At 42.7% G+C, this 17,857-nt stretch overlaps 1 protein-coding gene across 15 annotated transcripts; it reads right to left on the minus strand.

The window, feature by feature from the left end:
• Window positions 1-300: 300 nt before the first annotated feature.
• Rbcn-3B (WD repeat-containing protein Rbcn-3B) lies at window positions 301-17,731 on the minus strand. 15 transcript variants are annotated; one of them, XM_025299208.1, is made up of 27 exons: window positions 17,665-17,731; window positions 17,328-17,474; window positions 16,579-16,756; window positions 16,267-16,499; window positions 16,042-16,184; window positions 13,684-13,874; window positions 13,277-13,422; window positions 12,965-12,985; window positions 11,838-11,864; window positions 9,695-9,785; window positions 8,900-9,314; window positions 8,574-8,794; window positions 8,194-8,413; window positions 7,694-7,808; window positions 7,377-7,582; window positions 7,116-7,253; window positions 6,883-6,951; window positions 5,979-6,080; window positions 5,139-5,351; window positions 4,663-4,927; window positions 4,227-4,446; window positions 3,824-4,049; window positions 3,301-3,641; window positions 2,874-3,197; window positions 2,652-2,744; window positions 2,264-2,461; window positions 301-2,174 (listed from the first exon to the last, which is right to left on the minus strand). In XM_025299208.1, the coding sequence occupies exons 3-27, from the start codon at window positions 16,741-16,743 to the stop codon at window positions 1,989-1,991; spliced, it is 4,569 nt and encodes a 1,522-aa protein (XP_025154993.1). In that variant the 5' UTR covers window positions 16,744-16,756; window positions 17,328-17,474; window positions 17,665-17,731; the 3' UTR covers window positions 301-1,988. The 15 variants fall into 15 exon arrangements, with proteins under 15 accessions (XP_025154993.1, XP_025154997.1, XP_025154998.1 ...); XM_025299212.1 differs by lacking the exon at window positions 17,665-17,731 and having other exon boundaries at window positions 9,695-9,782; window positions 17,328-17,604; XM_025299213.1 differs by lacking the exon at window positions 17,665-17,731 and having other exon boundaries at window positions 16,063-16,184; window positions 17,328-17,603.
• Between the last annotated feature and the right edge of the window lie 126 nt (window positions 17,732-17,857).

The following is a 17,857-nucleotide window of genomic DNA, read 5'->3' on the forward strand; positions in this document are numbered from 1 at the left end:
GCGCGCGATTTGCGGCACACCCGGCTATACTGTGTGGCCTGATATAGACTGAATCCGCGCGCATGGGACACAATAACAATTATATAAATTATCCTACGTCGTATATCCTATGTACGCGATACTCTGTCGCTCTGTCAAACGAAGAAAAACCTTCGATAAGGAAAGAAAGAAAAAGAGAGAGAGAGAGAGAGAGAGAGAGAGAGAGAGAGAGAAGAGAGAGAGAGAGAGAGAGAGAGAGAGAGAGAGAGAGAGAGAGAGAGAGAGAGAGAGAGAGAGAGAGAGAGAGAGAGAGAGAGAGAGAGAGAGAGAGAGAGAGAGAGAGAGAGAGGGGAGAGAGAGAGAACGACAGAAGAGCGGTGAGGCGATGCGACTCTTCGAATTGGACCGGGTTCTCATCATCATCCGTCTAGACGGCGGGGCATTATCTGTCTAGACTCCGTGAATCTTATCTCTGTTCAGACAAAATTTGACGGAGGATCGAGCGACTTTTGCCTGCCGCCGTCTAGACGAGCAATGAGAATTTGGCTAATATGGCTAATATGGCGCATCTTCGAAGAGCGTGAGCGCACTCGTTCCTCACTCCATATCCTACGGTGATGAAATAAATACTAGTGTCGGTTAGTCAATCGTGGAATATCGTCAAATTAGCGTGACAAGTGTTAGACCTGACAGCGGAGCGGCAAGGCGACGACCGCGGACAAGCGCTTCCGTCGCTGGCGCTCTTAACTATACTCTCCTCCTTCAACTGTCTCTTCCTTATGCACATTCGCTACTTACTAAAATCAAGAAATGCGCGATCGGGACAACGTAGACTTCTCAATATCTGGCTAATGAGTGCTTTGCTCGGTAAGCGTAGCGAGAGACACGCGGCGAAAGTCTCGCGGACCGAAGAACCCGTGTGAGACTCGAGGAGACCCACCGAGAGGAAACCAAGTAACGAAGGGAGGCGACGAAGAGACGCGTGTGAGTTCAATCCCCCGGAAGCCGCTGGTCGCCGTTTCACGAGCAATATTTACAGAATAAAGGTACAAGTAGAATGTGTGTCCCTCCGTGACTTCGAATAAAACGATACTGGATTGCAACTTCTCCCCTACCCCTACCGAGTATCTAAGTGTATGACAAAATATTCGATCGTTAATAAGACTAAAACTTCCTCGCGACAATATGCAACGAACTGTATACGTCTAACCAGCGCCACGGCTTCCGGGGGATTGGAAGGAACAAATTCGTGTCGCGCGGCCCCTCTGAAAGCTTGGCTGATCCGTGCGAAATTACTGCCGATGGTCCATGTACGTTCCAGCCGTGTCGAACACCGGACCCAGCGTCCGGTAACCGGTCGTATGTGACGGCAACATAGTGCTCACGGTGAAACATAGCGTAGTTGTTCGGATTATTCAATACTAACATTATCAATTAAATAACCAACGAACGCGCCGGAATATCGGCGACGGCGCTCTCTCGGCTGAATTATACTTTGGCTAGAGTCGCGCCGACATAACTTTGCTCAGCAGCTGTGATCTTCTAAATCTTGCATTTCCAACAATGCTAATAAACAGAGGAAACATTTCGTAACTGCGGTCAGCGCCGACGCCTGGATTACACGGTGCTGCTCTCCCGCTAACTGGATACAATTACAATCGCTGCTAAATTTCTGCTGTATACGTGCTTCCTCAAGCTTGACACACACGCACATGGAGAATCGCTCCTTCCCCTCTGCTCATTAACATTCTTCTGAAAAAATCCGTTAACGACTCGTTAGCGGCTCTATAGTGTTTCGGGTGCTATCAAGCTACATAGAAAAACATTGCGTCGCTAGTATCGTTGCGTTGATTATGCTTAATACTCTCGTAAAAAATCTGCCGACAAGGAGACACTGTGTAAACCAGGTTTGGCGCAATGCGCGCCAGCGCCGAAGACGGCGAGCAAGCTGCTCGCGTCACTCGCCGAACGAACTTCGGCGAGTGTCGGCCAAACTTGCGCGATCGCGTTCAGACGTTGAAACGCGTCTCCGAGCCGTCCGCGAGCATCAGGGTGACTGTGCGATTGTTGATCCATATCAACCGTGCCAAGCGCATAGGATTCAATCGTGCCACATCGTTGATAGGCGCTGTGCTGTACGACTTGACGCAACGCGTCTGCGAGTTACCCAAGCCGAACATGCCGCTGCTGGTTTGCTGGCAAATCGAGAGGACAAGGAAAGTTAAGCGCTGGCGACAAGAGCAAGTATATCGAACATATTCTGCGGAGAAGCAAAATCCCTCACCTGCCAGAAACAGAGCTTGTTCTCGGAACAAGAGTAACTGACGAGGAACTTTCCCTCCGGTGAGAACGCTAACGCGGTAACCGGTGCCGAATGAGCCGAGACGGTCTGACATTTCACGTTGCCTCTTAACTCATACAATGCTAACTGACCGCTGCGACTACCAACTGCTATCCTGCGTGTAGCCGGACAGTGACTGACCTACAAGTGAAAGAAGAACTAAATCGCAAACGTCTCTGTAAGTATGAAAATGCAACAGAACTTTGCAACGTTCGAGGATCGTTACATGGCTTGAGACTCGCCCGAATTAAAAATATCTATTACCAAGATTGAGATTGATATAAGATATGAAGATCTCATAACTTAGATCTGAATGTCGTGATTGGTTTACCTGATTGAATCTGCACACTGCCGGGAATACTTCGTTTAGAGGCTTCATCTTCAGGTGGCCTGGATCCAAACAATGCAGAATGATGTCCATGACCTGCAGACAGAACGAGCAATCATTACTTAGCCGCACGATACGAATTAAAACGTATCATTTCACTTATACACGCGCAAAGTTCACGTGGTGAGAGTTTATATTATAGCGAAAGTGAAATTCCGCTAGTACCTCCACAAGAAGATCGCTCATCTCGCTTTGCATCTTGTCGATCAACTGTTCCACGATCCTGAGAATCTCTGGCTTCGCCCTGGTCAATACGCTCGCGCCTAAATTTACGTTCAACGTCTGAGCGTTCTGTTGAAGAGTATTGAATCTCGCGACCTCGCGGGCCATCGTGGTGATGAAGGCGGCTGGTCTAGCGGTGGCGATCAAGGTCAAAGCGTGACGAGCTGTGCGACAAGTGTCGGCTTGCGGTGTGAGAGGAAGGCCGTACGTCAGGCTCGGCACTAACTTATCCGCGTCGCAACACATTTCCAATAGGCCCAGTAAAACCTGTGGCAATAATCATAAAAATGGTGCAGTTGAACGTTGCAAATTTAAATTTAAAATTAAAAAAAATTGATATTTCCATGAGTTATCTTGAATTATCTCTTACCTTCGACACGTCGAGATAAGGTTCCCACACGGTGAATCCCCTACCAATGAGATCGATGGCAGCCCTTCGTAGCGCAGTGTGCATTGGCAACTTCGGAGAATGAGGCGCGTGCAAGAGATGAGTGAGCGCCATGCTGGTGTGCCTAGCGAGATTGTTATTTCCTATACCGAAGCCCTCTACGATCGAGCTCTTCCGTCTTTGCTCGTTGTCTCTTCTCTGATTCACCGTGGTTACATCCTGACCAAATTCGGCTCCTATCACGCCCAACAGCACCACCGCTGTGGTTTGCTTTCGTTTCAATTCCGCTACGCTCGACGGTTTCCTGGCTATACTCATTTCTGCTGAGGAAAACGCATTATGAAGTAGTAGTACTTAATTCGGAGTGATTTCGTCAGGTCGTGAGAAATTGCGAGACTCGTTGATTAAAATTAGAAATACAAAAATATAATTGCAGATCTAGTTTGCACTTGTTAAAAATATACATGCAGGTTAGCATTCAGTTTTATTACTGGAGATAGCTCACCTTCCGCTAATTCCTCCTCTTCATCTTCTTCCTCCGGTTGCGATTCGGACGGCGGCACTGGGCTTCCGGGCGCCGGCGAGTTCTGGCTCTGCGGTTGTGGCGCGATAGGTTCTTGAGTGCTGTACATTGGCAAATATTGCGACCAACTGTCGACAAGCGCTTTACGACCCTTTGGTCCCATCCTGCCAAGTTCGGCGAGCAGCAAAGCTTGCGCTGCTTCTCGAATCTAAGAATGCATCATCAAGAAATCATCACTAAGAACGAAGTTAATAATACCTGTGTAATACTTGCAATTTTCAATGACTTGCCAAACTAAATCCCGAATCTGTGATAAAAATGTCGCAATATGATATATAGATGTGAGAAGAAGATTTGTCTCAAATGTCTCATCTCAATAACGTACCTCCACACACTGATGTTGCCATCTTCGTGCCATCATCTCTACTTGCGGTCGCTTGAAAGTCTTCGCGCCACCTTGCGTCGCGACCTTATCGGGTAACAATACACAATGCAACGTTGCGAGAAGGGACCAACCCTGCTTGATTTGTGCCTGTTGCACCGTGTAGATCTCCTCATTTTCCTCTTCCGTTTTATTCCAGTTCACTGCACCTCTATTTCCCGGCCTATTTACAAGATATTTACTTCTCATCTCTCAATTTTGTTCACTCTTGGTGTGTATCCACTTTTACATTTGACATTAACTTAGTTTCATACCATCACGAAATATATAATGAATCGCATTCAATAGGATGTAAATAAGTATAGACTAGATAAATTCATCATATTGTGTGCCTCAGAATATCTATTTCAATTGCGTTCTTATTTTATTACAAACTCACCTGTGCATCTTACGATTTCGCTCTTGTTCAGGTACAAACGTCGCGTTGTTCATCGACATTAAAGTGTTTGCCAAAGCGACCACGGCCAATAAATGATTGCTCGTTAAAGTTGTCGATAATTCCCAATGCGCTCTCGCAGTGAATGCTCTAGTGAGCCTCTCTTGTCTGACCAGTTCAGCTGGTAAGCGCTGCTCCAACTGCGTTGCGGGCTCGCCGACCGGCTCGAGCTGTGTCTGCCAAGTTGGTAGTAACAACGACATGTAACCTGTAATACACGGTCTCTTCTAAATATTATATCTTGCATCAGGAAATAACAAATTTTAAGTGTTATTCTGTTTCGAACACGAAGATTGCTTCATATCAGAAATTAATTTTCTAATTTTTTTCTGATCGCGGCGATACATAACATCAAACGGTTTCTTCCAAATGATCGTTTCACGCACAGAAATATATATTACTGTTTTGTTGGAGCATACCTCCCTTAGACAACACGCCGAACGATACAGGAACCATAGGCCGCAGCAAACCCAGCTTTCCCTCGCAGACCCGATCCAAATCTGGATCCATGCCCCAGGCGTGCAAAAGGCTCAACAGCAATTGGGCTACTTCCATCGTTGCGTTGGGCTCGCTGAACGCGCCATTCCGCTTCAAGTTGTTCTTCGTCACGTCGTTGTTGTTCCAATTTTCACCTGCAAAGCGTCAAAGCGATATTAATATTGCAACGTGCTTGATGCTTTGACCGGAACGGTGAAGACAACTATGGTGCAACACGACTGGAGAGCAACTTCAACAACAAAATACAATAAGTACACAGAACATATTGGTGAGAAAGTCAACTAAAGAAAATTCCCGGGAAGTGTTCGGCGACATCAAAGTAGTGCGACTGTAAAACATACACGCACACACAATAACCTTTGATCCTTGAACGGAAACGTTGTACACAAGTGTCACAAAATCAAAGACAAGCGGTGATAATTCTGTGAAGACGAGTACATAAAATATTGTTGGAAAGCTCTCAAGCGTGCATATTCAAATCAAAATTAAAGTGACTTCGGCGACAGTGATGTCTACCTTTCTGCTTGGTGACTCTTGCATGGAGATCCTAATGGAAGTGTTAAGAATAGAATAATCTAGACAAATATAGTGAAGAAAACTGCTGAAAAATAGCGAGGTGCATTGAAGAAACTAGTCGCAATTTCTATCTATCGACACAGAAAAATCATAAAGCGTAACGGCATTCTGAAGTGGAAAGTACGTCCATGCGAAGTATCGTCGTGTGGGAACTACAGAAACTTTTCGTTTTCAAAATGTCTAACCTTTGCCGTCAAACGTTGACGGCTTGAGGCCGACGCTTTCCGCTTTGGCCTGTAACTTAGTGTGCACATTCTCCGCACCCTCCTTCATCTTAGCCAATATACCTATGTAGAAAGAGATTTACGCTTTTAGATAGAGTGATAATCTCGAGAAGGACAGTCGCAACAAAACGTCTACTGGATGAATACATGAACCGAGGACATCTACAAAGGAACGTTAATATTACTGCAACCTATTAGGAACAAAAAGATGGGAACTCTTGCGTTTGAAGCTGTTGACCGAAATGGATTAAAAAATTGATATCTATGAGGATTTTGTGATTAAGAAACGATGGATTAAAGAACTTAGAAAATGTATAAAAATTCAAAGATGTGAGTATAAATGGAATAAAAATTCAAAGTGAATTACGGTATTAGCATAAAGTTCGAATATATATAATTCCAGAAAACACACGCAATAAAGAAAGCTGATAACACACTGAAAACGTAACAGCCGACGTGATACCGTAACTCGAGCCTCGTGCGTGGAATCGCTTTTTGCGGATAAAATATAAAACGGACGTTAAAAAATCTGTACTCCGATTGTGACAATCGCATAAATCAAAAGATTTATGAAAAATAAGCTCGATATCGAGTTGTAAATGTCAGTCAACGGAGAGGAAAGCGAATCGTCGACCAAGTATTTTCGAGGAATCCTAGGAAAGAAGAAGATTACGAGAATAATGAAATCTCTTCGAAAAACTTATATCGCGTGTCGTAGACGAAGAAATGAGAAACTATACCTTCTATCTCAAATGTTATTTTATGGGGATTTTAAAGATTTAAGGCATTCTCGACGTGCGTGAGATAAAATCGACGGGTATGCAGCGTGATTTGCAGAACAAATAACAATAACAAAGCACGGTACCGTGACGATCCTTCTCCTTCAATATTCGCTCAACATCGCCCGCTTTATCCTTGACACGACCAAAAAAGTCTACAAAGGGACACATTAATGAAGATACCTGCAATCTTGGTTCTTAAGCAAGTAGAATTGCGAAAGATCTGATTACAAAATGCACGTGTATATATATTGGACTTTCTTTCTCTTTATACAGCATATTTCATCATAATTAAATTATATCCAAAGACAATTCTTACCGACAATCTTTTTGTGAGCATCAGGACTAGCGGACTGAGTGAGCGCCGCAACTTTCTGATACTCGGCGGCGGAAATCAAGCCTTGCGCTTCCAGAGAACCGGGCGACATGGCACCGTACTCGTCACTGAGTAATTGTACTGTGACAGAGGAAAGAATCGCATACGTTTTTACATTATCATGTACACAATATACGAATTCTATAACAAGTTTTCTTTTTATTAATTTTTTAGCACAGTAGAATGATCTTTTTCTCTGCGTACCTATCAACGCTTCTATGTCGAAGAACAGAATGTGACTCTCTGGGTCCTTTGGATTACTCCTGAAGCCTTGGATCATCAGCGGCGAGCCCTTGGCTTTTATCTGATTTCCGTGATCGGGACCATGTCCGCCGTGCAGTTGCTGCAGCTGATGCAGCCCCCTCTGGGTCGCGTGTCTGATTGCCGACAAGTTGCGATGTCGTAAACCCCTGAGAAGCGAAAATTGGACGGACTGTAACGGAGAACGTTATCCCGCAAAGGTTTACTTCGCTTAAAAACACGCAAAATTCTCACCATCCGTGCTGCAAGATTTCATTTACCTAAAGAAATGCACGGCAGGATTGGCTAATCCTAGCTCACCGCCAGCGCCGGATCCTCCGGCAGTTGCTAGAGTGTTCTCGTCGCATGCGTAGAGCACTTCTTCCGCAATAATACCTGTAAAAAGATAATACCTATAAAAATCTGTCATTTCTACAAATGTCATTTCTACACATGAAAAGATAAGTATGATCAAATTTTTACCGATTTTTATTTTTTCATGTAAAATATTAACCTCATATTGTATAAATAACATAATACTCTTTTTTCTCATATTTTCATTATTTTTTTGTATTATCTGATATCTTTTACTTTTCAAATTTTCATAAATTTTAACGATACAAATAAAACAATACTTGACGCAGTATTGTGCGAATATCATTCATGATAAAAAAATTTGAAGTTTCAAAGACGTAAGAATCGTAAATGTTAAGAATTAAAATACTCGGAGAAAAGACAAACGATTCGTTTAAAAAGCCAAGACAACATGATGCTGACAAACCGTGCAGTACACGATCCAAGTGACCGGTTTCCATTTGCCAGACGTATACGGCTCCGTCGGAACACCCGACTATCATAAAGTCATCCAACGGTCTCCACTTGATAGTCACAACCGGGAAAAGGTGTCGTGAGGCGAGCACGACGCATTTCCTCTCGGCTAACGAGAGTAACGTGACGCTGTGATCCGACGCGACACTACAAACGCACTTCTGTATCCTGGGCTGCAAATGTAACGAGTATTTTTCAATACATCAGTCTCGAATAATGGTCTAATGAGGAACGATATTTCTCGCAAATACAAACTGACTTGACTGAGGCGATTAAAAAAAAATTAAATAAATCTTATCTCAACGATATAGAAGAATAAACGAATTGTCGTACACTGCAATTGTCGGGCGGCACCATCAATTGCGTAATTTCGCCGGCGTGAACGCAAAACCGATGGATCAACGTGCCGGCGTACAGATCCCAGAGGCACACGGCGAAGTCAACGGAACCGGAAACGAGATGAGTGCGATCATAACGAGGCGCCGCGCCGTGAGGATAAAGCAAGCAATTCACTCGTCCCGAGTGACCTAGGAGGACTTGATGCGGTGGCCAATCTGATAACGTGGAGAAAAAGCGAACATTCGGATTGTAAGAAAGTCTTCAAGTATATGTTAAGTACACACATGCAAACTCCTCGAAAACGACAAGAGATACGCTACCATCGTACTGCTGATGATTGCCATGGAGTAGCTGAAGCATCACGGTCTGTGTCGCTGGCACGATGATGATACTGCCGTCTTCACGACCGACCACCAGCCGACTCTGCTGCGGCAAGTATATGCAAGCGGTCAGCTTGATGCCCTGTCCGTCGCCGGAGTCTAGCTGGTCGAGTATTCCCACAGGAGGTGGCTTCATCGCGTCCCAGGCAGCGGTAAGACTCGTCTTCACGGTCGGTGATAACGCGGGTGGCGATGACCCATCGTTCTGACATATCTGAGCGAGCTGCTGCGTCGTGATGTCCGGCACCGTCCACAGGATAACAACACCTTCGCTGTCTCCACGCAGCAGGTACTTCAGGGTCTTGTTCTGACGCTGCACTGTGACCAGTCGCATCGCCGGCGGACATGAAAGAGGCTGAAACACATGAGATAAAAATCAGCAACTTGTTAATAGAGATGCGAGATTCGCTAACAGAGTGTGATGACAAATTTGGCTCAATTGGAACATTGGTTGACTAGAAAAGGACTTGGAGGAAACAATCTCAGGAGAGACTCAATGAGTTGGAAATTTCAGAGACAAGCGATCCCAGCAGCGAAAGTCTTCAAGATTGAAGATTCTTAAGACGCAAAGAATCTTGAGAGACTGCTGACCGAAGTATCTGAGAATTATTTCAAAAACTACTTTAAAGACTCGAGGAACGAGCGATTAAGATGCGTTCCTGATAAAACAATCCAAGGGTTCTAATGCTTCTTATTACCATTGATCCAGATGTTATTAGACGAAACGCTTCTCACCTTATCTCCGGGCTGCGTTAGCGTGCAATACAAATACGGCTGATCGTACTCGGCACCGGCGGTGTGGAAGTTCTTGTTGTCCGCGACGCTACTACGTATCATGCAAAGAAAACCTGTGATTAGCGATCATCCTGGTCTCGGTGAAGCGCTCCAGCTACTACTCGTGGACACCGTTTCCCTCATGACTGAGATAAATCGGGAGAACCGTAATTATACATGTTCGCGCGAGGAGGCGCACATACGCATGTCCACGAATAGTAATTATTCTATTACATTGCATAAGCTTCGTATTACATCGAGTAATTTCAAATATGCATGATTATTCACTATCTATGTTTACTAGCAAGCGAACGCTGCTGCGAGTAAACGCCTTCTCGCGAAGCGACAGCATTTTCGAACCGTCACGAACGACACAAAGGCAGAGAGATATCTGTAGAAATCCCCGAGTTACGTCAATATCGTGCATTCCGACTGAGAGAACAATAGCGACGGATTTTCTCTTTCCTCAAGTCCAGAAACACCGGAGATATGCTTCACCGCGCTCAGGAGGATCTCCTCCGTTCAACCTTTGTGTCGCGTCTGTTGTGTCATCGCAGACTTAACAAGATCAGTGCAAAGCAACTCAAAGCGAACAGAAATGTGAGAACACAAGTAATGAGAAGGGGATATGGCGATATACGTGATTCTTTGTCACATTTACCTTCCTCCGCGGCGCATCTTTGTATTTTCATCTCGCTCACATTATCTGTTTGGACGATTAAGGGTTGCCAATGATCATGATGCGCGTGTAATCACGTACGAGTGTAGATATTTGCAAACTTGCATGTAAATGTTGATAAGAGAAATCGTACGTGTGTATGTGTGTGTCTGTGTGTGTGTGTGTGTGTGAGTGTGTTTGTTTGTGAGTGGGTGAGTGTTCTCACGAATGTTACAGGCGCGAAAAGGTAAAAACATCACCTGCACATTTGAGTGTCGTTGTCGACGACGACATGCGTGTACAATTTGCATTACAATGCAATACGGAGGGAATTACATGCGGAGCATTTTTCAAGGAGCCGTTTTCAAGGCTATTTTTACAAACGTTTTTAACAGAAACGGTAGAATCAATGGACTTGAAATTTTCACAGTGTATTCATGAATGTTCAAAGTATAAAATAAATTTGCTACTATCTATGTGGAAAGTACACATAAAACTTTAAACGCGTTTATCTGGAAACACCATTTTCTTAAACTGTCAACACGATTACGCAAAAACTACTGAACCGAATAATTTGAAAAATTGAAATATTGAAAGATTGAATAATTTGAAATTTTTACACAATATACAGTAAACATGTAGTTTTCGTCCCTGCCTCGAACACAGTTATATTTTATTTTATTCATTTTTTTTTAAACGTGATTACAAGCTGAAAAAAGTTTCATTTACGATACTTTCTTTTTTGTACAGTCATTATTTTTCCAAACTTGGCTTTACTGTCTTCATTTTGGTACGGGCTATAATGACAACTATATATATTTAAAAAATTGTTCTCATTTTTTGGTTTCAGAGTGGTGAGAGGCTCGGAATTATATCGACAGCAAACATAGAACTCGCATTTTTATGTATAATTACAAATGGGATCGATTCTTGTGATTTAATAAAATTTATTTTATACTTTTTACAACATTAATGAATACACTGAAAATTTCAAGTCCATAGATCTTACTGTTTCTATTAAAAAAATTCGTAAAAATAGCTTTAACCTTCCATACGTAATTCCCCCATAAGCCAATATTTTCAAATTCAAATACGACGCATCTCCGCGTTTTATTTGCCTCCGCGATGACATCAATGCGCGAATTTAGCTGTATATATATACGTACAGTATGATTTATCGCACATCCTCGTACTGAAGAAGGAAGAGTGCAAGCGAATCACTGTGTTTACGAACATGGAAGAATGAAAGAGAATAACGACAGAAACAAACACTGAACGAAAAGAGAGAGAAAAAGAGAAAGAGACAGAGAAAGACAGGATAAGAGAGAGAGAGAGAGAGAGAGAGAGAGAGAGAGAGAGAGAGAGAGAGAGAGAGAGAGAGAGATAGAGAGAGAGAGAGAGATATTAAAAGAGATTGTACTGCGAATGTGATGTAATGCGGGTTACCTGCTGAGAGCCTTGCCCTTCAGCTTGCTAGAAGAACACCAGAGATCCCGCGTAGAATGCAGTATGTGTAATATGGAAAAGACATCACCGTAAGATGGGCCGTTGTGTTAATTGTTAATTCACGTGCATATATGAAAATTAGGTTCTCTGGGGATCATATCGTATACTCTCGGCGAGTTCCCTCTAAGCGTCTCTCTCATTATCTTTAAATGCAAGAAAAAAGAATAAAACGCCACAGAGAGGAATTTTACCTGATTCGCCGGCACCGGTCTCGATTACCGTTTCGTTAAATTTTGTTTCTACTTTATCAACAGCAACTTAATCTCTGTCTCGTTAACACCGCAACGGTTACCTCCCTGATGTCAACCTTTTTGTACTAATGACCGTTTTCGAGGGATTTTCGCTTGTGATTCGAGTAAAAGGTCATAACAGCAACTGTAGAGTGGATGACACAGGGAATGTCTCGATCTACTTTGCAAGGGCGGTTTGTATTAAACGTTATGGAATTTTAGTAAGCAAGGTTACACGACTTCGAACATGTCGGCGCATGATAAATGATCATAAAAAAGATAAGTAAGAAATTAAAATATCGAAAGTGTGCATTGCTAGCAAGTGCCGCTACAGCATTCAGCCTTTGAAAAATTGAAAGAGGAAAGCTCATTTTCGTGTTGGTAAGTTAATATGCCTGACGGTTACATGTGTTAGAGGTTCACGACAAAGTAACGAGTAATCTAAGCGATTTCGAGGGATCAACTTTCTTCGTGTCCCTTGCGAGAGTTACGTGAAATGTACAACCGAGGATCAAAAACACAGGTCGCCAAAGTACGATAACACGCGGTAAGGACATCCGTGAATTTTTCATCTCGCCGAAGGTGCATCATCGCATTAATCACAGTCAGGTATTAAAGACACGCTAATAACTGATTTCGGCATCGCTATTTCAGCATCTGTTAGCCGCTATAAACTGCAGTTGAGAAGAAAGGTGTGCTTTAGTAACCGTAACCATGCTGGCTAAACTAAATTCGCTGCCAATTAGTAGAACATTTTCTTTGCAGAACAATCTGTTAGAGAGTATTATGTCTGCAGCAGGATTTCAATACTTATGTGTATGCGCAAAGAGAAACTACCTGTCAAGTTGTACCAGAACCCTAGAAGTAACAAAGGGATATGAGCTAATCAATAAAATTCCATAGTCGAATACTTCAATCAAGTTGTTATATAATGTCACTCAACTTGCGAGTATTAAATGCGCGAGGCACAAGACGGGAGATTATTTGTTAAGTAACGCGTTATCGGCCAGGGAGCAAAACTCGAACTCTCCCAAAAGTGGGAAGAAAAGGAGTATCTTTACACGACACTTGACTCAATCAGTGACGTTTATCGACGGAAAGTTCTTTTGAACATATCATATCGTATCGTATTGCAGCGAGAGTACATACTTGGCCGGAAGTTTGTACAGATATCCATGACCTTCATCGCTCCACAAGATGACTCGATCAGCAGCCAGAAAATCGCCCGCCATCCAACGCTCGCCGCGCGGGGCCGTTATCGAGCAGAGGACCGAGAAGTCACCGGCGTCATAAATCTTTGCAATAAATTGATACAATCTTTAACATTATACATAATATTAAGGTTAAATCCACATGAAAACACGCGTGTTAAATAAAGTTAAAGTACATAAATACAATACAAATAAGTATTCTTAGAGAAGCATCTGTGATCGGTTCCTCCTCAAACATCTTTGCATCATTGCAGATTGATGTTTTAAATATTCACGATATCACGGGGGAAGTGATCAGAGAGTTCTCCCGTTACATGCTCGCTGGCATAACAAGACGCTAATTACCTGCCAAAATTTGGAGCACACAATCAGCACCGTTCGTTGATTGTATGGACAACAAGTCATCGCGAGTGCGTTCAAGCAGCGTATCTGCTTGCTCTCGTGCTCGTAGAGGGGCTCGCTATTCCGATTCTCGTGTCCCAAGAGCGTCCACACCTTGACCATGCCGGTAGTCGTCAGGGCCAGCACGACGTCGTCTTTAAATGAATGGAAGCGCCTGTTGCGCGTTAAGTTAATCTAGGAGAACGTTGTAGCGTTTGAAGAAGCGATAGAGAGAGAGAGAGAGAGAGAGAGAGAGAGAGAGAGAGAGAGAGAGAGAGAGAGAGAGAGAGAGAGAAAGAGAGAGAGAGAGAGAGAGAGAGAGAGAGAGAGAGAGAGAGAGAGAGAGAGAGAGAGAGAAAGAGAGAGAGAGAGAGAGCGTTTCGTCAGGTTTGTCACACACCGACGCAACGAAACACAAAATCGGATCAGCTCCGGCACATTAATTTACAATTAATAATAACGATGACGGTCATTCTTATCGTTGTGTGCGAGCTAGAGGCGCAAAACAGCGGGTTAAACAGATGATTAGAGAAACGGCGTCATTCTAGTCGCGATACAAGTGTAACGCGAGCCGTCATCAAGCGATAATAATTCCCGTATGCGTAAGGTCTGGTTTTACGAGCGCATGCCAGATGGTTTCCGCGGAGAGTAGAAAGCGACGCGTATTAAATTACTGCGAAGTTATGCCTTATTCCAGTTACACAGGAACTATGTATGTACTCGAGTACTTTGTTTGGCCGAGCGAAGTCCGCAAGGACCGCAAGTGTCGATTAGAAGACAATATTAATGATATCTTGTGGAATCGCACCGATAAGAATTCGCGTTTCCTCAATCTCATTTTTTGTTTTCCTTTTTTGTCTACTGTTTAATGTTCCTCCTCTCAATGTCCTTTCGACTAGTTACATACGTCCAGCTTTTAGTCCGACTTTATGCATCAAACACATAAATTAGCGGGCCGTAAATTAACGTAACGCGTGAAATAAACATATAAGCAGCATTGTGAAAATAAAAAATTAATTTAAAAAGTCGGTACAAATTACATATTCGACACTTCAACGACGTTTGTTCTTTTCCTCTCGAAATATGTTGCGGAAATATTAAATGTGTAATTTCCGAACATTGAGTGACTTTTCTCCGCGATTACTGTGAAATCTTCAATTTACAAAATAACATTGAAATAAGTCAGAACGTTGGCATGCTTCTCATTGAGTTTAGCCTTAATGTATAGCGTGCAGTCTATAATTATTATTGTGTAAATATGTATTAATATATATACTTACGGATAGACAGAAAAATAGTGTACCAGGTAAGAGTGTTACGAGAACGTAGTGAATATCGAGTGAAATACAATGTGTCAAAGAATGTAAATGACGTGTCATTCGTGTGTAAGGATTAGAGATGAGAGGTACATCGATATAAACAAAAAGTGAAGGGGTGAAACGAGATGTTAGTAATGGTTGCAAAAAATGAAGTGCAAGGAGGAGACGATTGTATGAATGACGATTTAAGAAAAAAGAAGAAACAAACGAGAAAAATAGAGAGAAGTGATACAGCCGCTACCAGAGCGCTAGCGCACTGGTGTGTGTCCACTTTCATTAACATGCTGTAACAATGTAACCGTTATTAAATGTAATCTCATTCCAAACATTAGGTATATAGAACCGTTGTTGTCAAACCGGTTATGTCCAAAACATATGGACGTTTATAAAAAGAATTACGTAACGGATCACCGAAAGGTGACGCGCAGAATATTCTCTAATAGGAGAGTCCTTGCTGTACCCAAAGCATAAAGCTTCTTTAGGTTAATCGCCCAAAAAAGTGATAGACTAGTGACTTGTAATACAAGAGAAACGTCTGTAAAGTGCCTTGGGTGTCGTTAGTTATTTTCAAGTTGTACTGATGTACAATCACAAACGGTAAGAATTACTATGTCCAACTTAATATCTCGTTCTCAAAACAGATACGGAAACAACGAAAACAAGAAATCTTTATCATTAGTAACCGCAATTCTTGACATAAAAAAAGGAACATATAAAAGATAATGAAATGCCAAAAGATACCGCGAAAAGAGTAATCGAATGTGATTCGTATGGAAGATCATATCGCTCGAAGAACATCATGGAAGACAGAAGATGAAGAGTTTTAAATTACAGCAAAACGGTACATTCAGATTGCCCCATTAATTCGTATTAAGAACTTACGAATTTGTTGCAGAAAACATGTTACATAACTGACCCTTACACACAGTATCTATCGGCAACAAAGTTGATAGAAGGTAGCGATTTGTGGTATAAAGCGTAGGTGTGATGGACTGTAACTAACTTGTATGCACGTAGAACCGACCTTTCCGTTTGGCCGGCCGCAAAACGTGCAAGGCGCTAATCCAGTCCGGATTGACGCGAGAACTCAGGGTGAACAGTACTTCCAGACTGAACGGATCCATCACTAAAACTTCGGGATAATATCTGAAATGGCGAAAGGAAAATATTTCCGATAAATACGCGAAGGATCTAATACGCGATCTGATGTGAACAGAGCGATATCTACCCAGAACAAAATAGTCTAACGTCTTCTCCGCCCGCAGAAACATAGGGCAACATTTGCGTATGAATGTTATTGAGCTTCACCGCTTCACGACACTTTCCGTCGACTAGATCCCAAGTGCACATCTCGCCACTTTCGCTGCTGCTCACAATGAAATTTTGCTCCATTACGACGCTAGCACGACTGAGACACATGATAGGAGCAGTATGTCCCACAAGCAAGCATCTTGGAGTCATCTGTATTAAAACAAGGATTGTAAAATATATTGAACATTGGAAAGTAAATCACAAAACAACCATTTGTTCTTTCATGTACCTTCAATGTTTCTGGCTCCACTTGCCATAGACATATTTGCCCGTCGTAACATCCTGTTACCAGTGTCTTTTGATCCCGAGACAAATAGACACAGGAGATACAGTGGGTCGGTGCTATACGACCCCATAACACTATGGGTACCACTAAACTGGTGCCTGCGGTCATCTTTACACGCAATCTATAAGAATTATTATAAAACAATAAATGAATTCTATTTACTATATTCACTAAATTCAATCTTGATATCTCTCCTTTTAAAATCAAAATATAAAATAGCGGAATAAGCTTACAGGCTGTGCCTTGATATTGTAATTAGGATTATAATTCTCAACCTTGTACACCATGTTTGCACGTAAATGTAAGCTTAAAAATCATAGAGAATAAAGGCACTTGTGCAACTTGACATACAACACTATCATCGGTATCCGATACAACAAGATAACCACACATTAAAGTGACAAACCTGTCAGAGGCTCTGATTCGTTGATAGATCACACGAATTAATTTGACAGAGCGAGTCTACGAGAAACTCCGAACTTGATTCGCGCGAGACTTCAACGGCACACAGTGCCGTCGAAATCATTAATATTGCAAACGTAGTCGACCGAGAGTAATTAAAGGCGTCTGCTACATCACGTTCTCGAGATGTCACAAGCGATCAAGGCTACTGACGTACTGTCGGTTCTGTGAACGACTTTTTCTAGTACGTCGACGGCGATAGTGTGGATAGAGAGGCGGAAGATAATTACCACGAGCCAATGAATACCGCTGACAACCACTCAGAACGTCGCAACTGGCGATATTTGCCGAAAATCGCTCGTTCCTTAATGCGCTCTCACGATCGTTGCCATCTTGCTGTCGAAGACGATGTCGAACAGTGCGGTGTGAGCAATCAGCTGTTTCGCGTGAAAAGTTTCCAAATCACTAGCAGTTTGTACTTTTTTCGAGGAACTTTCTAAACTGGTGCCGGCGCTGGTGCACATCGGTGCAATAAGTTAGAATGAAATAAAATACATTTGTTTCGTTCTAACTTAATTGCACCAGTGTGCACCGCGATTCAAAAAAATTGTTCGAAAAAGAACAAACCTCAGATGTAGTAAATTGCTATCTTCCTAGTATTTTATCATCGATTCATATATGCCACTTGAAAACCAAGATCATCTTGTACATTAATTTTTTACAGAAATTCATAATGGTCGCGTTCAGCGGAAGAAACTGCTCCGCTACTGTTCCGTAGCAAACGCCTCTGATTGGTACGTCTGTTCGGACCTGCCAAAGA

This window comes from Harpegnathos saltator, unplaced genomic scaffold, assembly GCF_003227715.2.
Source record: "Harpegnathos saltator strain DR-91 unplaced genomic scaffold, Hsal_v8.6 scaffold255, whole genome shotgun sequence".
Lineage (NCBI taxonomy): Eukaryota > Metazoa > Arthropoda > Insecta > Hymenoptera > Formicidae > Harpegnathos > Harpegnathos saltator.